Here is a 26,533-nt window from a genome sequence, read left to right as displayed (position 1 = left end):
AGTTCTATTTTGTCAAAAATAAAGGCCCTTTCACACCAAAAGAAAAGCCTCAGGCTGAAGGAAATGCAAATTCACACCTGTACAGTAGAGGGTGCAGATCAAACAAACAAGCCTTTCAGCTCTGCTGCCATTCTGGAATACAGAAGCAGCAGCAGAAGTAGTAAATAGGTAAATTATTCCCAGATTTTTCTCAACGTGGGGACAGGAGAGCTGTGATTCAATGAATTGGAAAACGAAGTAATTTGCGTTACTTATTTGAAAAAGTAACTCATTTTGTTGTAAATTTAAAAGTAATGCAATACTTCACAAGTAACTTGAAAAAAGTAATCTGATTACATAACTCAGGTTATTTGTAATGCGTTACACCCAACACTGTTTAGGACACATTTTTTCTAACTTAAAAAAACAAACAAAAAAAAATGCCCATTAAACGCTTATTTTTAATCAATTTGAATTGTAAATGTGAACGATTGTGTCTTACAAAGTCAACATCAAATAGAAGTAGCTGTAATGCAAAAGATCAAGCCTAAAATAAAAATAAAATAAGTCACTTGACAATCTACAGTTTTAAACTAGCTTCCCCAACACGGTTCCCAATAAACACTCAGAAGCCAATGGCTGGTGGTCTTGGTAGAATACAGCTTCCCAGAACCAATAACATGATCTCAGTGAAGATCCTTTGTCCTTTAAATGTTTGGGAGAACTGGCCAATGAATCATGGGTTTAAGACTGAAAGTGATCAGTCTGACTGCGGAGGAGCCGGAACAGGAAACCATATGGAAAAGGCCTCAGGAGAGGTCGTTACATAAACTATTACTTTATGATCTTACAGTCCAAGTTCCTGTCAGTGGCACTGGTCCATGAAGGCGAGGGAGATTGTGAGAAAAGGAGAAAAAGAGACCACTGTATAGCATATCACAGCGAAGGCTCACAAGACGCACCCGGCAATCACATGCAAGTCATACCCAACTCTAAACACGAAAGTTAAACTTGCAATTTAATGTCAAACTAAAACCACAGATAAGCGTGACTCATCAGCCAAACAGTGCCGTTTACAGAAGAGCAGGAGAAGCACACGGAGAGGCACTTTAGTAGCAACAGTCATCAACAAATCTTTTTCCATTCTCGTTCACTTCAATGAACTGACAACCTGTTCCATTTTCAAAACCATGACAAAAGAATGAACGAAATGAAAAACAGAAATCCTTTGTATGACACATCACTGAATGCCTTATGAATGAAAGGGCAACCTTCATAGAGGAAATGGGTTAGTGCCTGAATCATTATTAGGTCACAAGGCATGTTTGTAAAGCTACACATTACTGGGGTCATTAACTTGAGGACCACTGAGGGTGCGAACAATTGTTGTTTTGTGGTGCTAGGGGAACTTGGACAGTTCATATCCCCAGAAAACTTACTCCAAGAACAAAAGACTGTCTGTAACATCTGATAAACTAGCCATCCGTTGAGTCAGGGGGTAGCCACGTGTCAATTTTACTCATAAAAAGGAAACTCTCAACATAACCTCTAGCCCATATGTACAGAACAAACTGGATATCATTGTTTGATTACTGAATAAGATAATTTTACAGACCAGATGTGTCAGAGCATAAACACCCCATGAAGTGGCTTGATGAGTGCAGCTGTACGCAGTTCAAAGTTCCTCTGTTTTGGTCTCTCTTTGCGCTTTGAATATTGAGAGAGTACTTTGATTATGGTTGAACTTATTGTTTGCACTTAAGACTAAGAGAAAACTGTTATTCATTTTTATTTATTCTGTTTTTATTTCTATGATCAATTTGTGGAAAGAGTTCAGTTAGGAGGTCAAAAGTTCTCATATGAAATCATATAGGAGAAAACTTTTACAGTGCTTGAGTATTGTTGTCTTTTACTGCATACGATAATTCACACTCAGAAATTAGAACTGAAATGACATTCATTACAAGATGATTTGTTAAAGGGGGGTATAATGCCATTTCATGTATTCTGACAAATTTACACCGTTGAAGAGTTGGATTCTCATGCTAAACATGGCCAAAGTTTCAAAACACGAGTTGGACGCATGACAGAGTAGGGTTGTGCCGATGGATGATATCATCGTCCATCGTGATGGCTGACCAACATCACGATGGAGAGACACCATCGTCAAAATCAACAATGTCACCAAAGAAGTGTGTTTTTGGTTGTGAAGGAAAGATAACCTTGCTTCCCAAAGAACCCAGTATTAAGTGAAGCTGAGAGTTTGTGCTCACGCATTACATTGATGCGCTCTCGGAATTTGTTATTAAAATAACCATAGAAACTGATAGTTGCAATCACTTTTTTATTGGTTAAAATGAATTGAGAATATCTTTTCCATGGCTGCTCAACCCCACAGGATGGGCACTTATGGTTTTATAAACAAGGCCCAGTTCTGTGCTGGATTTACAGATCGTTTGAAACTGAAAGATGGAGCGGTCACAGCGATAATGATCCCAGTCATGAGTCGGAACAGCAGGTGGTGAGTAAAATGTCTGTTTTGTTGGCAATAGGCACCTAAGTGCATATCATGCAAACAACACGAATGTAGTGAATTCATACATTCACTATTCATCATTACCTATACGCTATATTCATTATAGTGATTCAAATGTTTTGTCCAGGGATAATGCGATGGTGTATTTTGTGTTTTTAAATACATTTATTTAGCTGACCATTGATAGCTTGCAGACGATCACTGCAAAAAAGCTGTGCATGCTCGTCACTCTTTAGTTCCGCTCACATGGCACGCCTCCAGGCGCTTGGCTGTTTACGGAAAGACTTGGTACAGCTCGTGTATCTTTTATAATTATGATAAAACTAAAGACTTTTTGAAGATATGAAGGATGCACTACTACTCTATAGGTACTCAAGATCAACATGAGGTGGGCAGAAACGGTGTGTGATACCCCCCCTTTAAAACATTTAAAATGTACCTGCATAATATTTTTCTAATTATGTATTTTGTCATTGAGGATTTCTTAAAAATACTGTGTAAAAATCTCATCTCGTCTCATTCTCGGGATCTCAATCTCTTCACACCCCTAGTTAATAGCAAATGCTGTTATAGCTTATATACATTTTGTGCACAAAATAAAATAGACACTGAAACCAAAATGTTATTTTCAGGTTGTCAGAATTTCAGTGCATCACTAAAAGAGAAAATAGATTTTAGTTACACCACAGCCACACCACATGAGTTCAATCCTCATTCTAGCATTTGATTGGACAAACATCTTTTTTAGTGCAATTTGAGTCATCAATATTTGTGATCAGCTTTCCTAGTAGAGAAAGACTGTAAATGCACATATCTGCTAAAACGTTGTTCAACATTTAGGAGTACAGTAGCATATAAATAAAATTAACACACACTGAACAAAGCCACAAAACTCTCATTTTGATTTCATTTCAAAATTCAGGACTGTAAAGATCATTAGGTCTTATAGTAAAAGCATTTTTAAAATTAGCAAAAGGCTGCTTTGAGGAGACAGAGTACTGGATTATTCATTTTAAAGAGATACAGGATGTCTCCTGTAAGCCCATAAATCAGATTTACTCACAGAAAACTAATTATAGTCACTAATCAAATGACATAGCTGACCTGGAGGCCATTACATGCCCTTTCCAGATTAGAGAGGAGCAAGTATGGTAATACAGAAATAGAACATTACTGCAGTGAAATGAGTAATAGTTGGCGTACAGCAGGACTGTTGCAACAGAAGGAAAACTAGTGAGACTATATTTTTCAAAACATTTCACTGGCAACAAAAAAGTAGCCAATAGCAGAGCGTGGATGACCTGTACACCATCTGGGCCCGAGTCGGTGAGGTCATCGCTGAGGCCAAGCCAGAGAGTGACATTTCCTGTCTCCCTAAAGAAAACTACAGAGAAGGACATTGCTCAGACAGATTACGTATGCGTGCATTCAATTACACAGACGAATGCAACAACAAACAAGCATATAAATGTAAAATATGTTAAATAAATTTTTTTTTTTTTTAAATTTGTTCCATACACAAAAGAAACGCAGCAAACGATTAGGCCACAATTATCACCGCCAACGTAACAATAAGCAGTGCTGAAACTAGCTGTCAGTGTGGGAGGTGAAAGAAAAACTTTCAAAAATCTTCACTAGCACTCTTCGTGAATGCCTGGGTGAGTCTAGGTTAAACCAGCCCAGAGGACACCACATGCACAAGACATCTCTCGGTGGCACAGGGAGTGTCTTCACTGAAGGAAGAATAGTTAAACTTAATTGAATAAGGCTTTGTGATTGCATCATTTTGTATACTATACTCTTTTTAAATAGTATGCATGAATAAACTTTAATTTGCAAAACTAAAACAAATGGAGACTCATTATAATAACTTCCTTAAGTCATAAATAAACAAAATTATTTAATGTGCAAAAGAACGATAACAAAGACAGCATGCAGCATGCTGTCATACGGAAGTAAACATCATGTAAACAGCAAACGTCATTACTGAAGTCAGCATTTACAGGTTTATTTATAAGGTTCTGTGCCACAGAAGCAAGCGAATTTGTGCACTAGCAAAAAGGAGGATGCAGACGAGGATGAGGAAAAAAAGAGAGCAATGTTTTTTTCCTCAGTTTTTTCTCAAGTTTTGCTTGTATAGAGCTGCAACCGTAATAATTATGAGTATAACAGCTCACCGTCCCTCCATTGACTAACTTCGCCGTCATCTTCCAAATTAAAAAAACTACCAGTATGTGCCCTTCAGTGCAAAATTGTGACGAATGTCAATATAGAGTGATGTAAAAGTCACATGAATTCTGATATGACTGTTCAGGCTGAGATCGCACTGCAAAATATCAGAACTGCATGAGTTAGGACGTGACCCAAATCAGAATCAAAAAGATCAGATTCCATGTGGATTTGTGTACTTCACATGGTTATACAAAAAAAATAAAATAAAACTGATCTGTGATTAGACACTGGGCAGTGAAATATACTGAGGATTTTTATTTTTTTTTTTTGTTGGTTTGTTACATAGACAATAGCTTGAGCAAAAGATGCAGGGTACAAGAGGGGGCTTTGCGATAACAACAGGAAATTTGTGTACTAATTATGATTTTGTATTCAGTACTCACCCCTTTCCCAAAAATAAACACATAAAAAACAAGACCACTAGAACGTCAAAACAAACATGGCTCAAGTTTCAAAAAAAGAACCTGTCATAACATGAGAACCATGTACAGTGGCATGAAAAAGTATGTGAACCCCTTGCAGAATCTGTGAAAATGAGAATTATTTTAATTAAAAAAGAGTGATAATAAAAAATGCATGTTATTTTTTGATTCTCAATACTGTGTGTGGTTACCTGATGATCCATGACTGTTTTTATGTTTTGTGATGGTTGTTCATGAGTCTCTTGTTTGTCCTGAGCAGTTAAACTGAGCTCTGTTCTTCAGAAAATCCTCCAGCTCCTGCAGATTCATCAGTTTTCAAGCATTTTTGGCATATTTGAACCCTTTCCAGCAGTGACTGTAGGATTTTGAGATCTGTGTTTTCATACTGAGGACAACTGAGGGACTAAAACACAACTATTAAAAAAGGTTCAAACAGTCACTGATGCTTCAGAAGGAAACACGATGCATTAAAAGCAGAGGGGTGAAAACTTTTGAATTCAAATATCAAGGTAAATTGTACTTAATTTTTCTGCCAGGAAACATGCAAGTATCTTCTGTTGCTTCCGAAAGGCAGTACTAAATGAAAAACAATGATATTTAAACAAAATAAGAAAAATTGTGACATCATCCTGTTCAAAAGTTTTCACACCCCGACTCTTAATGCGTCGTGTTTCCTTCTTGAACCTTTTTTGATAGTTGTGTTTGAGTCCCTCAGTTGTCCTCAGTGTGAAAACACAGATCTCAAAATCCTACAATAACTGCTGGAAAGGGTTCAAATATGTCAAAATGCTTGAAAACGTACTCGGTTACTAACGTAACCTCGGTTCCCTGAGATACGGAACGAGTACTGCGTATGGGGAAAGGTCTCCCTTTTTCCCCGCTGCTGAAGCCTTTTTCAATAACGCAGTGTAACTGCACCGTCATTGGTTCACTCATAGACAAGTTGTTGAACCAATGACGGCGCGGCATAGCTGCGCGGCCTATGGCGACAAAGCGCGCGAATATTCCCGCCGAAATGGGCGGGGTTAAGGGCTATATAAGCAGGCGTTTCGCCATAGGATTTCAGTGTCATTCGACTGAAGCGACGACCCTGAGCCGCAGCCTCGTGGCACGGCAAGTATCGCAGTACTCGTTCCGTATCTCAGGGAACCGAGGTTACGTTAGTAACCGAGTACGTTCCCTTTCGATACTTCACTCGTACTGCGTATGGGGAACGAATTCAACCACGCCGTGCCACGGCTGGGAACGATATAGCTTGAAGCTTGGACACCTGAGAGGGGGCCCAAGAGACAAGCGAGAGGGCAAGCCCTTACCGAACCCTTGCGTTACACTTAGAGGAATTTTATTTCCATGATAGCGTGAGGCGGAGCTCATCTGAGGCCGCTAATCACACTGAAAGGACTCGAGCCTGTAAGGTCGGGACATCGAGATGGTAAAACCTGACAAAGATGGACGGCGAAGACCAGCCGGCCGCCACACAGATGTCTTGGATGGAAACTCCGTTGGACCAAGCCCATGAGGAGGCCATCCCTCTAGTGGAGTGGGCTCTGACTCCTATGGGGCATTTGGCTCCCAGTGAGGAGTAGCACAGCGTAATAGCGTCCACTATCCAACGAGAAATGCGCTGTTTTGAGACCGGAGATCCTTTGGTGCGGCCTCCAAAACAGACAAAGAGCTGATCTGACTGTCTGAAAGACTGCGATCGCTCTATGTAGGTCCTCAATGCCCTGACAGGGCAGAGTAACTCCAGCCCTTGCTCTTCCGTCGAAGGGGGCAGAGCAGAGAGCGAGATGACCTGAGCTCTAAACGGCGTTGAGAGCACCTTAGGGACGTAGCCATGCCTGGGTTTCAGAACGACCTTAGAGTCTCCAGGCCCGAATTCGAGGCATGCAGGGCTCACAGAGAGGGCCTGCAAATCGCCAACACGCTTAACCGAGGCCAGTGCTAACAGCAAGGCGGTTTTTAGCGTCAATGGCCTGAGGTCGACTGAGCCCATTGGTTCAAATGGGGCTCCTTTTAAGGCCCTGAGGACCAAAGACAGGTCCCAGGAGGGAACGGTGAGGGGGCGAGGGGGATTCAATCGCCTAGCGCCCCTCAGGAAACGGATGACAAGTCCGTTTCGTCCCACTGATTGGCCAGCAATAGGAGCATGGAACGCTGCAATGGCTGCTACGTAAACCTTGAGCGTGGAAGGGGTGCGCCCCATTTCCAAGCGTTCTTGGAGGAAAAACAGTATAGAAGATACGTCACTCTCCATTGGGTCTATGTTGCGTGACGAACACCAGTCAGCAAAGACCGACCATTTCTGGTCGTAGAGGCGTCTCGTGGACGGCGCTCTAGCCTGAGAAATGGTATTTAGGACGTCCCTGGGGAGGTTAGTAGGCTCCCATCGAGGGACCAGAGGTGCAGAGCCCAGAGCTCCGGCTGTGGGTGCCAGATTGCCCTGTTCGCCTGAGAGAGGAGGTCCCGTCTCAGGGGGATCGGCCACGGGGCTCTCAGAGAGAGCTTGAACAGCTCCGAGGACCAAATCTGGTTCCTCCAGAGCGGGGCCACTAGAAGGACTCTGTGTTGGTCTTCTCTGATGCGCCTGATGACCTGAGGGATCAGGGCGATCGGAGGAAAAGCGTAAAGGAGCGTGCTGGGCCATGAATGGGCCAGAGCGTCGACCTCCTTCGAGAAAAATGTTGGGCAATGAGAGTTGTCTTCTGAGGCGAAGAGGTCTATCTTTGCCTTCCCGAAGAGCTCCCAAATCCTGAGGACAACCTGGGGATGGAGCGTCCACTCGTCGGAGGGGACATTGCTCCGTGACAGCATATCTGCACCCAGATTGTTCCTGCCAGGAACATGAGTCGCTCTGAGCGACTGAAGCCTCGGAAGAGCCCATTCCAGTAGACGTTTCGCCAGAGCGCATAAGCGGCTGGACGAGAGACCGCCCTGGTGGTTTAAATATGACACCACTGTCATACTGTCCGATTGGACTAGAACGTGACGCCCTGTCAAATGAGCCTGAAAGAACTGAAGGGCCTTCATCACTGCTAGCATCTCTAGACAGTTGATGTGCAGAAGGCTTTCCTCTTGGCTCCATGAGCCGAAGGCCGGTCTGCCGTCGCACACAGCGCCCCAACCCGAGTTGGAGGCGTCTGTTGCTAGCACCGTCCTTCGTGAGACCGCCTGTAAGGGCACTCCGCGCTTGAACCATACAGGGTTCGTCCAAGGTTTCAGGGCTAGAAGACAGGCCTGATTGACCTTGAGGCGAAGGCGGCCGTGCCGCCAAGCGCTGGGAGGAACCCGGAACTTCAACCAGTACTGAAGAGGCCGCATCCGAAGAAGGCCGAGCTGTAGTACCGGAGAGGCGGAAGCCATTAGCCCTAGTAGCCTCTGAAAAAACTTCAGAGGGAGGCAGGCTCTGTTCTTGACTGAGGCTGTGAGCTGCTGAATCGTCAGAGCGCGCTCTGGCGAGACTACTGCCGTCATATGGACTGAGTCGAAAACTGCTCCCAGAAACGATATTCGTTGAGTGGGGCACAGCAAGCTCTTGGTTGCGTTGACCCTGAGACCCAGGCATTGTAAATGGCTGAGGAGCACGGATCTGTGGTGTTCCAGCTCGACTCGCGAACGGGCTAGAATGAGCCAGTCGTCGAGATAATTCAGGACTCGGATTCCCGCCTGTCTGAGAGGGGAAAGTGCCGCGTCCATGCACTTGGTGAAAGTGCGAGGAGCCAGAGACAGCCCGAAGGGCAGGACCGTATATTGGTATGTCACTCCCTCGTATGCGAATCTCAAGAATCGTCTGTGACGAGGGGCTATCTGGATGTGAAAACACGCATCCTTCAGGTCCAGCGAGCAGAACCAGTCCTCGGGGCAGATGTGCGCGAGGATCTGTTTCAGTGTCAGCATTTTGAACTTCCGTCTCATGAGGGAATGATTCAAAAGTCTGAGATCCAGGATGGGTCTGAGACCACCATCTTTCTTGGGGACCAGAAAATAGCGGCTGTAGAAGCCTGACTCGCTTTCCGCGGGGGGAACTATTTCCACAGCTCCTTTTCTTAGCAACATCATGACTTCGGCTCGGAGGACATGGGCGTCGTCCGGATTGACCAAAGTTTGAAGCACCCCGCCGAAGCGAGGGGGCCGGCGTGCAAACTGGAGCGAGTAACCCTGAGTTACGATCCCCATGACCCAATCTGACACATCGGGGATGGCCTGCCAAGCCTCGGCCCGAGTGGCAAGGGGTTGAATGATATCGTGTGACAGACCGCCGCTGAGGGGGTTGTACACCGAGAGTAGCGGAAGAGGAAATTTGCTCTCTTTTAGATGATATAAAAATTTGTTCGCCGTGAAAACGGCGTTTGGAGTGGGCGCAACAGTTGTGGGCCCAGTTGTCACTTGAAACATGTTTCCCACGCCCGGATTTAAACGAGGCGGAGGGGAAAGTGTTTGTGGGAGCTTTTGGGGTGGTCCAGTCGTGACGGGACGATTCCCCATCCTCTTCCTTCCTGGCAGATCAGGATGACTTCGGAGGCACCGGGTCCAGCACAATCTTGGGCCGGGGTCCCTGGCGTCTCGGGAAGGGATGGCGCTTGGCAGAGCGCGAGCGCTGGCGTTGCTCCTTAGGTGGCGCTGACTGCGGTGCTGCAGGTGGAGCGGGCTTGTGCTGCTGAGCCGACGCAGTCCTGGGGCGGCTGGAAGCAGAGCTGGAGCGCTTGGGCAGGAAATGTCTCATGGCCTGAGACGATTTCTGTGCCGCTGTGAAGCGTTCAGTGAAGCCATCCACTGCAGGGCCGAAGAGACCAGAGGGAGAGACCGGGGCGTCTAAGAAGGCCGTCTTGTCATTGTCCTTGATCTCCGTCAAGTTAAGCCACAGGTGGCGCTCCAACACTACCAGGCTGGCCATGGAACGGCCGATGGCCTGAGCCGTAGCCTTCGTGGCTCGCAGGGCAAGGTCAGTAGCGCTGCGAAGGTCCTTGAAAGCCGGCGCGTCAATCCCAGACTCGTCCAGAGAGCGGAGGAGTTTGGCCTGGAAGACTTGGAATATGGCCATGGAGTGTAGCGCAGAAGCGGCCTGTCCTGCCGAAGTGTAAGCTCGACCAGCTAAGGTGGAAGTAGTCCGGCAGGGCTTGGAAGGGAGTGACCTCTTAGCTTTCCATCCCACAGCCGCGGGAGGGCAGAGGTGAGCAGCCACTGCTTCGTCAAGGGGTGGCAGGTGCTCGTATCCCTTTTCCTCGGCGCCGTCGACGGCAGTGAGGGCGGAGCGGTGCGTGGTATGAAGGCGGGCGGAGTACGGAGCGCGCCACGACTTCGTCAGCTCCTCGTGGACCTCGGGAAAAAAGGGCGCTGCTCGCTGGCGAGGGGCTTGGCGGCGGCCAGGCAGGAACCACTCGTCAAGGCGACTGCGCGACGGCTCCTCAGGTGGGGCCCAGTCGAGGTCCAGCTCTTCTACGGCTCTGGATAGGATGCGGAGGAGCTCGGCATCCATGCCCTGGCCATGTTCAATGGGCTCCAAGGGAGGCGGGGGGGCGGGATCGTCCGATTCGCCAGCCCACACTTCTGCTTCGGAAGCCGCAAGAGACATGGAGTCGTCTTGCTCGTCGTCTGTTCCACCGAATGAGACAAGGTCACTCGCTTCCGCAGAGGGACGCTGCTCAGGCCGAGAGAACAGGACGGGAGAGGGTTCCCTCGGGGGAGAGGGCGAGGCACGCGGGAACTGGGCCGGCGTGAGCTCGCCTATCTCCTGGCGCTGGGTCGCTCTGCCCCGCTGTCTCTTCCTAGCCGGCTCGCGGTAGGAAGGAGACGGGAGGGCGCGAGCGGCGAGATCACCCTCTGTGAAGAAGGCGACCCGCGAGCGCAGGGAACTGAGACTCATGCACTCGCAGTGCGGGCATGAGTCCCCAGCGAGCGCGCCGTCTGCATGGGGCTTGCCCAGGCAAGCGACGCACTCGCTGTGACCATCACCGTCGTGCAGGGGGCCCTGCACGTGCCACACGAGTGGCGGGGCATCTGAGAAGACGCCGTTGCCGTGAAAACGGCACTTGGGTGGCTCTTTTAGAGCGGCGAGGGCCGCGGAAGCTCTAGAAGCGGTGAAAACCGCTGAAATACGCTCTTTTAGAGCGGCGTTAAGCCGCGGTGAAGCTCTCAAGACGGCGCGCCGGATGGCGGCAGGGGACACACAGGAAGCGGCCGGGAGCGGGAAGCGGGAGGCGGCGACTCGGCGACGGTGCTGATGCTGCAGTCGGAGAGGGCGCCGGCGCTGTCCTCAGTCCGGCGAGTCCAGGCGAGTCCGCTGCGGGAGCCCCTTCAGACGGCGGCGAGAGCAGTCAGGAAGGCGGCGAGCTTCTCGGCTTCAGGCGGAGATCAGCGAGGAGATGATGAGGTCGTCGCTGAAGGAGAAAACACTGAAATCCTATGGCGAAACGCCTGCTTATATAGCCCTTAACCCCGCCCATTTCGGCGGGAATATTCGCGCGCTTTGTCGCCATAGGCCGCGCAGCTATGCCGCGCCGTCATTGGTTCAACAACTTGTCTATGAGTGAACCAATGACGGTGCAGTTACACTGCGTTATTGAAAAAGGCTTCAGCAGCGGGGAAAAAGGGAGACCTTTCCCCATACGCAGTACGAGTGAAGTATCGAAAGGGAACTGATGAATCTGCAGGAGCTGGAGGATTTTCTGAAGAACAGAGCTCAGTTTAACTGCTCAGGACAAACAAGAGACTCATGAACAACCATCACAAAACATAAAAACAGTCATGGATCATCAGGTAACCACACACAGTATTGAGAATCAATGGTTCACATACTTATGAATGGGGTTATTTTAATAAATTCAGCTATTGTTTTGTCTTGTGAACTGAATGCAAACATCTTTTATGTAAAATATCTTACTCAGGACAGTACTAAACAAAAAATAACATGCATTTTTTTATTCATTTAACCTCTTATTTTATTAAAACAATTCTCATTTTCACAGATTCTGCAAGGGGTTCACATACTTTTTCATGCCACTGTATAGCAATAGTTTACTCCACAAAACTAAAAAAAAAAATTTCTTTGTGTGATATTCGCTAAATCAAAATCAATCAATCTCCCCAGCTGTTTTCACAATACAAGACACTCAAGACCTTTTCAAAGTACTGGAAGTGCACAAGAAGAATGAGAAGAAAAAAAAAAAGAGTGCATTACTTAAAAATACCACTTAAAGCAAGATTTTGGAGCTATTAAGGAAGGCAAGACTGTCGTGCTATGGGTTTCAGGGATATTAGGATTTAGTAGCTCTTCTTAATGTAGATTTAATCTGCAGCACATTTAAAAACATTTAAAGTATTGGAAACTTGCCTGGAGCTTTACAGAAGTCATGCTGACAGAAACTTAGTGGACAGTTTTTGCAGAAACCGTGAAGACGGAGACTTCTGGTCCTGCGCTTGACACAGTCAATCACCACTGTAACCACAGCTTTTAATTCAAGAGACCTTCTCACCTGGACAGAGTCAATTCTAAGGTTGTGCAAAACTACATTTCTGTAAGTTGTCTGAACAGCTGGTCAATTTTAAACCCTGCCCTCACTAAAAAGAAAAAATAAATCCAGATTTGATTGACATCCTGAACCATCTCCAGTCATTTCCTAAGAATATTGTGACAATAAATCTAATATCACATTTGAGAATGAAATGTGTTTGTTTGTTGTTGTTTGTTGTAACTTCTGTCTGTCCAAGGGGCATTTAATATTATACCTTAATTTTATCAGTCATTATTAAGCAGTAGATAAAATGACTGTAGTTTTTTAAAGGGCACACTCATTTTTCCACAACGAGTCAAAGGGCCTCCACACAGGGCAATGTAATTTGTGCTCTCTGTGTCAGTCACATGTTGTTTTGGTCACATGTTGTTTTGTTTCCCAAAGGAAATTGCCAAGAATCAGTCCCAATAAAATAAAAAAAAAAAATAATAATAATAATAAAAAAAAAACACTACATGTAATGCATGTCTATCCGAGCTGTAATTTCAGACAGAAGTGTCTGTAAGCACCTGACATGGAATGCAGAACATTAGGACGTCATCACGTTGAAGTGATGGAAGTGAACAAGGATGAAATTCCTGTAGGAAACACTCAGTCTACAACTAATTTTCTAGATGCCTGTCATATCTCATATTTCTCTACACTTTCGATTCACACTCTTCATGTAGCTGTCAGCGCCTCAGAAGGTCTCTTTCATCTTGCTGCTTCTGAAGACTTGCTAAAATGTGCCCAAACCACCTACAACCCTTCTAACATGGTCACATCCCTCTGTACCCCGAGGAGAAACTTTGTTAAGGTCTGGTGTTCAAGATTAAAGGCCTTTAAAGGCATGCCAGTCTGAGGAAACACGGGTGTGTGTGTAAAAAGGGAGTTGGTTCACTGCCTTGTGACTAAAGGCTGACACACACTTTTAAGACCATTACAGCATGTTCTGACACTGATTATCCTTTCCACCGAGGGACACTTCATTTTCTGTCTTGCTTCAAAACTGCCCACTGAGCAGTGAACAACAGCAGAATCATCTCTCTACAGCTAAACAGCTCTAGAGAAGAAACATGGACAATACGTGATTCTATGCTAACCATAACAAGCCCAACGTGATATTTGTGCAACACCACTGACTCTGACATTGATGAAATGAAAACAATTTTCAATGTTTTGTCCTGATATTGTCAAAAAAATTACATCTAAACACAATGTTTTTATTGTAGTACAATTTCTATTATTTTTTTAAATTAATCTTTAAAAGGTGATGTGTGCATTCTTCCCATGCTATCTATCCCAGTTTTATATGCACAGAAAGATAAAAATCCAGTAAAAAAAACAGTAATACTGTGAAATATGATGACAATTTAAAATAACTATTTCTAACTATTTTTCTATTTTTATACATTTAAAAATTTAATTTATTACTGTGAGAGAGAGCAAAGCAGTATTTCATAACCTTCAGAAATCATTCTAATATGCTTATTTGGTGCTCAAGAAACATTTCTTATTATATCATCAACAGTTGTGCTTCTTGTCTTTTGTGACATTATAAATGTCTTTACTGTCACTTTTACCCAATTTAATGCATCCTTGCCAAATAATATAATTAATTTTCCCCCCAAAAAGTAACGTACGATAGATTCATCTCCCCAAAAAAGTATAAATGCTGTGGTGCCATGAAAACTTTACCTTTTTTGAGCATTCCAATCAGCTCAGCATAGCAACATGGGCTCAACCAATGGCATGTCATTGGTCAATTTTTCTGACCAATGAAAAAAAAAGTATTTGGGAGCAGTAGAAATAGCAGTCAAATACATATCCATTAATGTTTAAATCATTTTAATTTATGGAATATGGAATTGCTTACACAAGTTTGCAGCATTTCCATGGTTCTAAAGTTTGCATGTGGTTTGGAACTGAATGCACTACATTGGATGTGTTAAAGAAGTGTGTTTGGAGACTGCACTTCACACCCTACATCCCACAAAGATGTGTCAGCCATGGCATGTTATAACCACCACACAGAGCAGCCAACTCACATGAGCTTAACTTAACTCTAAAGGCTGCTGTTACAGATCCTCTTCCGTGAGCACCAGGAAAAACAGAGCTTCAAACATCCGCAATCACTTAAACCTCCAGCACATTGGGTGAGGCAAGGAAATGCTTCCTTCCTTCAATGAAAATGAGGATAAGGACACATAATGGACAACGAGGAAAACTTTTCCAGTAAACTTTAATGATTAAGAACACCATTATCACTTTATCTCTGTTCAAAGGTGCAGTGTGTCATTTCTGCGACGTTAGCGCCAAACAAGCTTCCCAAACACTAACACCCACATTTCCCGCCCGCCCACATCTTCCATTGTTCAGATCAAAAGGTAGTCCCAAAATGTACGCCACTGGCTCAGGCAGAAGCTCGAACAGTAGAGCATTGCGCTAGCAACACCAATGTCATGGTTTCGATTCCCATGAATGCTGTTAAAAATTTGTATACCTTGAATGCAACGCAAGTCGCTTTAGATAAAAGCGTCTGCCAAATGCATAACTGTAAATGTTGGATGGTTCAAACAAACAAAGAGCAATGTTTTGAAAGCATCACAGTGTATACACCCCCCCGGGAAGTCAATGTACAAATGGTTTACTTATAGCTGTCCCTGCATAGTATTTTAAAAATCAAAAATGTTTTAGCAGCCAAACAGAAAATACACTTCCCAGACAATCTTAAATCAAACCAAGTGATTCACACCACCACAGCTGGAACCTAATTTTAACCTCAACCGTAAGTAAACTTAAATGGCAACAGTATTTGAATAGGCTGGTTCCCCTGAATAGGCTATACCTGAATAAATTCCCCTGAAGAAGAACAGGATATAACAGGCCACATAACACCACCAACACCGCACAGTCAGACCGCAATCACCAGGTTGAAGCCAGCAGAATGGATCCACCAGACTGTGAGGGGCTTCACATGGAGGTCTGGGTTTGTCATGAAATGGTGCCAAACCAACAAGGTCACACTGATGTCTGAAGCAGGATTTGTTTTGCCGCTTCTTAACTCTTTACACTAGATTTGAGGGACAAAAGAGAGGGCAATATTTACCCACCCCATTCAAACATACAGTGTTAGCACCGGTCAAATAAACTGTACCTGCATTGCAGAGAAGTTTTCAAAGGGATATGCATTTCTGTAGTCATGTTTTAACATGTCAGCATGCATACCTGTTTCTCTGCATTGGACAGTTTCAGCTGCAGGTTGGTTTTGCACTGGCGTGCTGCTAGCAAAGCAAGAGCACTCCAGGATATTCAGGCCTCCTGCCTGACTCATTTTAATCTGTGTCCAAACATAATAATATGCAAAACTTTGAGGTGAATACAAAGTGACTGCCTTAACACATATCTGACTAAGCTAAAAAAGACTGGAAAATGGCACCTTCCTTGACCCTAACCTACACTCTAAAAAATGCTGGGTTGTTTCAACCCAAATTTGGGTCAAATATGGACAAACCCAACCGTTGGATTAAAAAATGCATTTAAAAATTTAACCAAATGGTTGGGTTTGTCCATTTTTGACCCAAACTTGGGTTGAAACAACCCAGCATTTTTTTAGAGTGTAAAAAATGAAAAATACTGCCAGCTTGATTCTAATTCATTAAAACAGACAAATAGGGCTTAAACCTCAGATAAATTCTTAAAATTAAGGGGGAAAAAAAAAAACTGATGCCAAATATATTGAATAAGTCTCTCATGCTCTTACAACTGTTCTTCTATTTTAAAATATATTAAAATGTAATTTATTCCTGAATACTGTGTTGGCAGTATTTACAGCATTTACCCAGTCTTCAGTGTCATATGATCCTTCAGAAATCATTCTAATATGCTGAATTAGTGCTGAAGAAACATTTATTATTAACAGAACTTATGAACACTTAACAGTTGTTCTGCTTTATAGCTTTGTGGAAATTGTGATATATAATTTTTTCTAGGATTCTTTGCTGAATAGAAAGTTCAAAAGAACAGCATTTGTCTGAATTACAAATTGTGACACAAATGTCTTTGCAAAAAAAAATAAATGTAATGCAAAAATAAGTCCTGATGTGTGTTCCTTTATCCAAAAAACAACAACAACAACAAAAAAAACAACTGATATATTTTCTAATATATTTTCCAATGCAAAAAGGAAAAGATGAGGAGGAAAAAGATCCCATCAATAGTTTACAGTTATCAGGAAACATTATTCCATTCCAGGAGTATAAAGCAATTGAGCTATATACATACAGCTGTAGTATTTCAATGGAGCTTGATGTGTCAATGTAAAAAATAGTGGGGTTCATTTTTCAGTTACAGTGCAGGGCTGTAGTGTCGCAGGGGGAGATCATTTGGAAATCATTAGCAGCCATGTTTGAGTGCATCATTATGATTTAGAAACTTCTGGAGGGTCTAGGAGACAAAGACATTTCACAAAGAGCATGAGTGCTATCATGTGCAAGCCTAAGAATTAAGACCCCCCATCCCCCCAAACGTCTGTCTGTCTTCCTGTACTGTAATGACCCCGATTAGACAGATAAAAGCACACATACCACAGCTAAAAACGCAAACATACAGCCCTCCAGCTTAATACAATGGCTTTGTTCCAACACCTAGTGAGATCCTTGTGGTCTACTACCTGCGTCTTCTCTGCATCCGAACTATAAATATGCAGCTCCACCCAGAATTTGCATGCACAGAACTAGTCTTTCAACAGAAATGAAATGTCACTTTGCCAGTGACCTTTGACAAAGTTCTACAAATTTCAAGCCATATACATTTGTTAATCAAATATTTTAGCTAATTTCATGTCACACAAATCACCGGAGACTGCCATTAGCTAATAATACTATACTCCAAGCATAAAATAAATAGCACACATACATTTCGGATTACACTCCATTTTGACTTGAACTGAATGATCTTCCACACTTTTCAATATTGAATGAACTCTTACTCTTGCTTCATCTGCCATCTTAGATTTTTTTTTTTTTTTTTTTTTTTCTTTTACTGAGCTTGTTACAATACATTGTGGGACTGGATTCTACCCAACAGATACATGCGATGATAAAATTTGGCCGAAAGAAGGTATTTTAGAAATTAATTGTTTGGTGCCTATACCTATGTGTTTAAACACTGCCTACAGAGGATATCACTGGGTTGTGGGACAGTCTCTTAAAGATGTGCTTGGTTAATTGCACTGTCAGTCATGTGAAACACATTTTGTTTTGTTTTAGTCTTATAATATAAAATGAAAGACAGGATGATAGAATGCTATTTGAAAAGCATGTAGATCGATATCAACAAGACCAAAATAATCTATTATGTATATATTAAGCCAAGGATATACATTCTCCTAAAGCTAACAGCAAGCTTTCTTGTTTACTTCGAATAATCTATCAGGTCAGGGATTTAACTACCAGAGTTGCTCATATAGGCTACCTCATTTTAATGATTAACCTCTTTTATTACTTTGTCTCTTATTACTGTGCCCTGTTCTATGTAAAATCTGTACCGTCTCATGCTGTTCGCACTGTCTACTCTGGTATGCACACATGCACTGTATGTAGTCTTATGTAATTTGCGTATAAATGTTCAATACCTGTTTTAGTTATAGCTCTTATTTAACTCTTTTGTTTAGTCTATTTTATATAATTTAATTATATAGAGTTTAGTTTTGTAGTCCTGTTTCTTAGTCCTGTTTCCTGGAGGAACGCTGTTTTGTTTCATTGTGTACAGGCTGTGTAAAGCTAAAAATGATAATAAAGCTACTCTTGAGTCTCTGATTCTGGACTTCCATCATGCCATGTTTGTCCAGAATGTTTAATAGTGTGCGAGTTTAATCCAAGCTTGTCATGGAGCCAAGATTTTCAGTCAGGTTAAAGCACACAGATTAATGAGTTGCTACCTGACTTGCATAACTAGATAAAAACAAAAGACACTTGAGCTGTCTATTTCAGCACAGCATACATTGCATTGGATTACCCTGGAAACTGCTTCTCTCCTATGCAAATCCACAATTCACTCGTTCGAAACAAGAAACAATCTCAACTTGTTTTGGTTCAGCATGGTGTCCCGTGTGAAGAAACTGTAAAACTGTCCCTACTGTACCAATTTAAGTGAATAAATGTACATTTCCAGGGCATTCTATCCATTCCAAGCAACAGTCTCACGGATTTAGAAACATTTCCACAGGCCATAAAAAACGCAACGCATGTCATCCAACAAAAGGTGGGAGACGACGAAACGACCAGTCTGGTTCCCTGTGTTTTCTCTCTCTTTCTGTAAACAGGCTTGTGTGATTTGTCAGGGGACTAAGGGGCCCTGTAAATGTGAAAGAAGCTGTCTGTGAACAATGAACTCTGTTACCCTTAATACACAGTTTCGAGCCAATTCCCATCGAGCTTGCCTGTGAAAAACCTGAATTCAGTTTCCATTCAAGTGCTGCAAACAATCAATTCCAAATGCTTAGGTCTTGAGTTTATGAATTATTAAAGAAATATGTGGAGGGGTGGCATCCTGAGGTGGCTAGTTTTGAAGTGCCTCTTCATTCTTCAGGTTATGTAACAGAGCTATAAAATGATTTTTGCAGAATTTATGCCACATTCTCTCAAGTAGCTCCTATAATCATAAAAAAATCCTCTGAAAACAGTAGATAAATGTAGTGGTACAGGATGAGTGTTTTATGTTAGTTTCTCTATTTTAAACAGGTTTTCAAACTGGGACCAAGAGACCATCAGGGGGAAAAAGTTCAGAGAAAAACAGTGTTAAAAAGAATGAATAAATAGAATTTTCTAAATTGTGAAGATTCCTCAAAAAAAAAAAAAATCTCCATTTGTGTTCCATGGAAACATGACAGGATTGATATAACATGAGAGTGACTAAAATTATTCCTCTAAAGGAAGTGAGTAAGAGGGTTTAAAAACATCAAAGGAGAACATTCCCCACTTATCCTGTAAACTTGGCATTGATGCCTCACACATCATGTGACAAATGACTACTGAAAATTCCCAGTCTAAAATGATGCCTATGTTAGTCTTAAAATAAAGAAACAACTATGCATGGTTCAAGCAAAATGTTTCATGATATGGGACCATAAAGTTGCCCTGTTTGGAGACTAGTGGCACCACAAATATTCAACATGGATTTCAACCTGGGCTAATTGCTTCTGATGAGGCCACCAAAGCTATGCCAGACAAAGAAAAGCTTCAGAGTACAGCTATATTTGGACCTCCATCATGTAGGGGTTTGGTTGAGAAGATCACAGGACGTTCCGCCAGTTTTTTCAAACTCCGGTTCCGAGCCAAGGAGCACAGAACTTGTTTGTGCGAGTCGTGCTCCATAAATATTGGCTGTGAGAAAAAAAAATTGGTTGTAACCCAAGTTGAGATGGTCCAATTAGCCGATTCCAGCAGAAAAATAAGCTACGCACCCTTGGTTATGATAACATTGACCTCAAAACTAAATTAATCTTTGTTGTATGATATAGACGGACATTTGCACCCAGCTGCTGGTCTTTCAGAGAGCGCCAGGGGCCGAAGAGAGAGCCAAGACCAAGCTTTACATGCTACAAAGCACCGATTGTCTGCAGATATTCACCCTGCAACCAAACATAGCCAAGAGCTTGTGTTTAAGCAGGATACTGTGAAACATTTTTAAGAGTTTTGTTCTGATCAGAGCAGGGATGACAGAACATAATCTGTATAAAACTCCAACTCTAATGTTGGCGAAAAGGGTCAGAAGCAACTATCAAACATTTAAAACATCTAAGATATGTATTCCCCATTCAGGAACTGTAACAAGACATAAATTACAAAACTTTTTTACCACCCTAAGAAAAGCAGAAAAACAGAGAGAGTTATCAATTTATGATCAGCATTTATTGTTGAAAATGGGTCAGTGGCAATGAGAGCACAGACTGGTTCTCTCACCAGAGACGCATGTAAGCGAAACATTACTCACACATGCCAATAAACATCGGAAAGCACTGGAATGACATACTAAATGCTGGGGTCAAAGGTTCAAACAAATTGTTTCCTGACCTACTCTTTCCCACGACTACGTTCAGAGTGCGTTTATGTCTATAGCTCCTCTGGCACATTGGCAACGACAGCAGTCTTGGCAAGCAGACATAATGACCTGGCAGAGTCTCACCTGACTGAACTCCAGGTATCCTAGATTACCAGCTCTCAGCAATCTGTGCGCCTCAACCGTGAAGATCAGAGGCTATGTCTACATTAATCTCTGGATACAGTTGAAAATGGTGTTTTCGTTTCAAAATGCTCTCCATCCACACTAGCTTTTTCAAGCCTTTTGCAAAGGTTTCTTGTCCACACTGAAATGTTGAAAGACGCTTAAATCTTACTGCGCATGCAAAAAACATAATAAAAGCTCACTGAAATGATACTGGAAAACCAGACAAAGTTCTCACACTTTCTCTCACAAAGTTCTCACACTCTTCTTTAGCAAACTTTCACCACTTGCTGATACGTTTAGGTTGTAGGGTTGTCAAAAGCAGCCATCTATCAGCAGATCTAATAAATCCACTAATATATCTGCTGATAGACACCTGCTTTCAAACGCTCCCATGTGTATCTGTGTAAGCACTTGGTGAAGAGCGTCAAAGATGTCTATTTACAACATGTTTTTGAAGCGTTGATCATTGTAGCCAATCACATACATATCTGTTGAGTGCATGAACACAATGGCCAATCAGAGGTGTTTAAGACTCCACTCAAAATGCTGGAGGGAAATGCAGGTATTGTCACATTTTTTAAATTTTAGTACCGACTTGGTATCGAAGTCGGTACTTTTGACACTAACACTATTAGGTCGCACTGAATCGCCACTCTGTGTATGGTCTAAAATGCAATTGCCTTCAATGTTTTGCCACAACAACTGCAAGTAAATGTTCTGTCATCTTGTCAGGAATTTAAAATGAACAGTTGTACAAAATAACATGTATCTTTGGCAACACTGTGAAAGTGAATAGCACATAGCTGTATAAACATATCTATTGACAATATGCATCATATGACTAAATATACATCATTTTTAAATACCCGTTTTCACAGTCCACACTACAATGCAGAAAAAGCATTTGAAATTGATTTATTGGGAAATCATATTCAAAAAGATCTGTTATCGCAGGACAAAAAAGCTGTCTCAGTGTGGATGGTTTTCTCAGTTTCAGATGTATCTGGATTAGTGTAGACATAGCCTGTATAGTGTCACTAAAGGAAAACATCAGTAAATGGCATTGGAAAAACACCTATACACTTCATGTTCTCACCCTTATAATTCCAAAGTTGTACTCATTTTTGTAGTGGGAAATATTGTCAGTGAATAATTAAATACACTTTGACTTGTTCCAATAAGTGCATTTTATAGTGCTTTTCTGGTCCTTGACAGCCAAGGTCACTATTAGCTTCTTAAAGATCACCTTCTGTATTCCACAGAAAAAAAAAATAAAAGCACAGGTTTAGACAGACACGATGCAGGTGAGTAAATACTGGCAGAACTTTCATTTTGGGGGTTATTTTAAGGTTAGATAATACAATAATTACACAAGCTTACTTGAGAGAGCATATTTTAAATGCACAATTGTGATTTCAGGGCTCAAATTCTGCAGCTAACAGAGCTATTGTGGTTGTTCTGTGGCAATTTGTAAAAACACACAAAAGCCTGACCAGTCAAAAACAGAAAGCAGCAGCCAAGTCCTATGGATAACCTTCAACTGAACTAATTTGACAGCTGCCTTGTGTCTTGGGTGACTGGAGGGGTTGAAGACTGAAGTTGCTTTTAATTTTAAGGTGATGTATAACAAGCTTTTCAGTCAAATCTTGACATGACTGACTACAAGAAAAGTGCATGATCTTTGATCAAATTCTGTCTGCAGATTCTCTCAAGACCTTATATCTATTTTAACTAAATAGTGCTTCTATAAAAATGTATATGTGCATTTACATTCGCAATCTCACATGATTGATTATGCATCATAGCCGACAATGTGGAAGTTCATGTAAATGACTTAAAATGTGTTCTTTTATTAAGGAAATGTTATAAATCTGTCAGTTTATTCAAGACTTGAGAAAAAACGGACCATTTCAAAATCTAATGTAAATGCATCTTTCATGCATATGAATCTTAATGAGCAGACCTTTTAGTTAACAATATTTTATTATACATCATTCACTACTGTTTGGAGTAGGGTTTGGAGTCAGAAAGACTTTTTTTTTTAAAAAGAAATAATTAAGTTTTATTCAGCAAAGCGGATGCATTAAATTGATTAAAGTGATAGTAAAGACATTTAAAATGTTATGAAAGATTTCATCTTCAAATATATTAAATCAGCATATTAAATGATTTATGAAGGATCATGTAAAAAAAAAAAAAAAAAAAAAAAAAACATTTTAGAATATATTAAAATTGTGAAGTTATAGTCAGCCTGGAGTTCAAAGAACAATAAAGTATTTTCCTCTACTCATTTGCTGGTTGACATTGGCCACAATTCAATTTATTTTTGAAACCCAAAACACTACAACACACACAACGCATGGACTAAACAATTACTATCCAAGCACTGTAACAGGTCTAACCAGTTTGCTCTACAGAAGACTAAATAACCACATTGAAGCCCTCTTAGCAATTCTATTTAACAACACACACTAAGAGTTCAGTCCACACGCTCCATGCGGTCGTACATTTGTGTTCAAATTGCAAAAAACTAGAAGGAGTGTGCACTGGCTCCCCTGAAACCATCATACAGACTTCAAACAAACAACTTTAGGAGGTGTAAAAAACACAAGGAAACTGTTTTAATAATAGCACAGAGTTTAAATGTCAGTTTCCTGTACTCAGTTGAGCATTGTGTGATTAAGTTTCAGTCAAGCTCTTTGTCCTTCCTTACATTGATTAAAGTACACACAAACCCTCACAGTTCAAGTCGACCCCCAGGAGCCATGTTCATATTGCTTTGCACTAATAAAAGCACTGGGCAGTGAAAATGTCACACAATATATCCTCTATGATACTCTAAACTAACAAGCTGTTTTGTGCACGAGACGTTTTCTTGTTATGTGGTACAATTGTGTAATTTTGAAAGGTGTAAACCGATCACACCCGAAGACGTGTCACTAATTCTGAATCAAAATTAACACTTGACAAATAATGAGTGACATTAAATACATTAATTGAGTTTTCACATCTCTTAATAGAGCACAAATGGATCTAACGAAGAGTGCATTTGAGGAGAACCACGATGAAAAATTTAAGCATTTAAGGGATAGAATGGCATTTCATTCATCAGAGCCAAGGCTAAGGATGGAAAAACATCCACATTTTATGACTAAAAAGACATTCACCATGAGACAAGCAGACAACGTGATTATTCAGCATGTTCCATGTACAAAGGGATTTGCCACAGGATTACAGATGAATGCAATCTACAAAAGACCAATGCCAATTGAGAAGGATATGCCATATTTCACAGCATAAGGGATTTACGGTATGAGAAATTAAGAAAGCCAATTTAATCCAAATTTAGGGTAAACAGACAGTTTTGAATGACAATATCGAATAAACACTAAACATCCTGCCACATGTGAAAGCTCTGGAATATGTTCAATCTAACAAGTCCAATGTCCAATGGACAGTATAATTTGCTGAACTGCTAGTAACTCATTTTATCTACCAAGGCATATAGTGCTCATGTTCTTGTTAAAAAGTACACATTAAACACTACACATTGCTACAGTTCTTGCATTTTTGACTTGATCAAATTGCTTTAAAGCCTTTTGTTTTTCATTATCAATGTCTTATTATACAACTGTACGTGTTTGTAAGAATAAATGAGTTATGAAAGTCACAAAAACTGGATTTTCCAGCATAACATGGTAGTTGTGTTTCGGAACATAGTATTTATCTAGCTGGTTTTTAGATGGTCCAAGCAGGTAGACCATCCTGGAGCAGCTACCAGCTGGTCATAAGAGCTTAAGGTGGTCAAAGTGTTTTTGGATGCATCAGCCAGCTATTGACCAGCTTGGACCAGTTTGAAACCAGTTACTATGTTACCAACAGGTCAGGAACCCAGATAATATTCAAAGAAAAAACATTTTTACCAAAATCTTTTAGTTAAATCGGTTAATTACTCAGTTAACTTTAAACCAATACACTATGAGACAAGTTACACTGTCATAATAAGAACACCGAAACCTAGTCACTCTTACACACACAGAGCAACAAAAACAGTTATTAATCTGGATGATCAATCACAAATGACTAATTCCGTGCATAGTAATTAAAGTTATAACTAAAACATCGATTAAAACCACCAAGTTTGAACCTATAAACCTCAAAAAGCACAGATGATGCATGGGATATTTCTAGCAATACCTCACACATCCTCTGCTTTTTGTCCAGTAGCCCAATCTGAAGGGCAACACCCCTGTAACAGACCCACACACACTCGACGGGCTTCATTGTCTCCCAATAGTTCAGCTTATGCCGAAACGATTCATCTTTTATTTATTTAAAAGACCAGTGTGTCAAAGGAACATGGCAGACTTGAAGCCCAGACAATAAAAATGTGGGATCAAACTGCAAACGTGGTGCCAATGGTCAACCCGTAGATCTAACCACATTAGAAGATTCATCTCCGGCTATTCTTTTACTGCACATCATCTTCAGCATTCTCTCTGTCACCAAAAAGCAACAATGGAAACGTATTCTGCAGACTGCTGGGAGAAAATGTTGTGTTTATCTTAAATTAAATTAATAATACACATATGCGATACTATCTCTGATATACAAGGAAAACGAGTTAATAAAGGGTGAATCTTTCCCCACCTCGTCATCGAAACTGGGTGTGAAACCAGGTTTGATTTGGAATGTCAATAGAATCAAATGAAACGTCAAGCTTGATACATTTAAAACTTGATACATTCGAAAAGCGTAACGTTACAATGTATCAAACTCTCGCATTATTTCTGGCGGTTAAGGTGTACTGACACAGTAAACCCAACAGGACAGACCGAGAATACACAGACAGCTTGACTAGGACACCTTTCCTGAAGTCATGCCAAAAACCGAATTGTTTGTGAGTGAACAAAGGCCACAAGGAACGAGCAATGGGAAAAGTGCGCTTACCCAAAGATCCGTTCCCCAGCTCATAGCGAAAAACTCCAAGAACTAACGTCTCCTCTGCATAAAACTCCAGGGTTGCTTGTTCTTCCCTCTCTCTGCCGTCGTGTAACTCTCTATACTCCAGTGAAGCCAGCAGCGACAACCTCACGGCTCAGGGTTTTCCCATTTCCGACCAACAATGCGCCTCTGCCGCGGGGAAATGGAGGGATGTGATTGTCCAATAGCGCCTCTTACCCGTCAGAGCGTGCAAGTGGAGAGGTTGAGTAACTACACACAGCTACTGGAGAACAAAAAAATGAGAAGTCTATGGAGAAGTCATACCTCTCAGATTTCATCAAAATATCTTAATTTGTGTTCAGAAGATGAACGAAGGTCTTCGATGAAGACCTTATGTCGAAGATGAACGACATGAGGGTGAGTAATTAAAGGGTTATTTCACCCAAAAATGAAAATTCTGTCATTAATTACTCAACCTCATGTCGTCCTTCGTTCATCTTTGGAACACAAATTAAGATATTTTTGATAAAATCCGTTTCTGTAAAAACAGTTCATATGACTACAGTGGTTCAACCTTAAAGTTATGAAGCGACGAGAATACTTTTTGTGTGCCAAAACAACTAAATCAAGTCTTTATTCCACAATATCTAGTAATGGGCAATTTCAAAACATTGCTTCACGAAGCTTCGAAGCTTTACTAA

At 41.8% G+C, this 26,533-nt stretch overlaps 1 protein-coding gene across 4 annotated transcripts in view; it reads right to left on the bottom strand.

Annotated features, from left to right (window-relative positions):
- Positions 1 to 25,993, bottom strand: part of fnbp1l (formin binding protein 1-like) — a 56,513-nt gene extending 30,520 nt beyond the window's left edge. For all 4 annotated transcript variants that reach the window (XM_067394577.1, XM_067394576.1, XM_067394574.1 and 1 more), the window contains exon 1: positions 25,839 to 25,993. In XM_067394577.1, coding sequence (XP_067250678.1) covers positions 25,839 to 25,862 — 24 coding nt within the window. In that variant the 5' untranslated portion in view covers positions 25,863 to 25,993. The remainder of the gene's footprint in view (positions 1 to 25,838) is intronic.
- Positions 25,994 to 26,533: the final 540 nt, after the last annotated feature.

Source organism: Chanodichthys erythropterus, chromosome 9, assembly GCF_024489055.1.
Source record: "Chanodichthys erythropterus isolate Z2021 chromosome 9, ASM2448905v1, whole genome shotgun sequence".
Lineage (NCBI taxonomy): Eukaryota > Metazoa > Chordata > Actinopteri > Cypriniformes > Xenocyprididae > Chanodichthys > Chanodichthys erythropterus.
The sequence above is the reverse complement of the archived record's forward strand: the minus strand, read 5'-3'. Positions and strand labels throughout refer to the sequence as shown.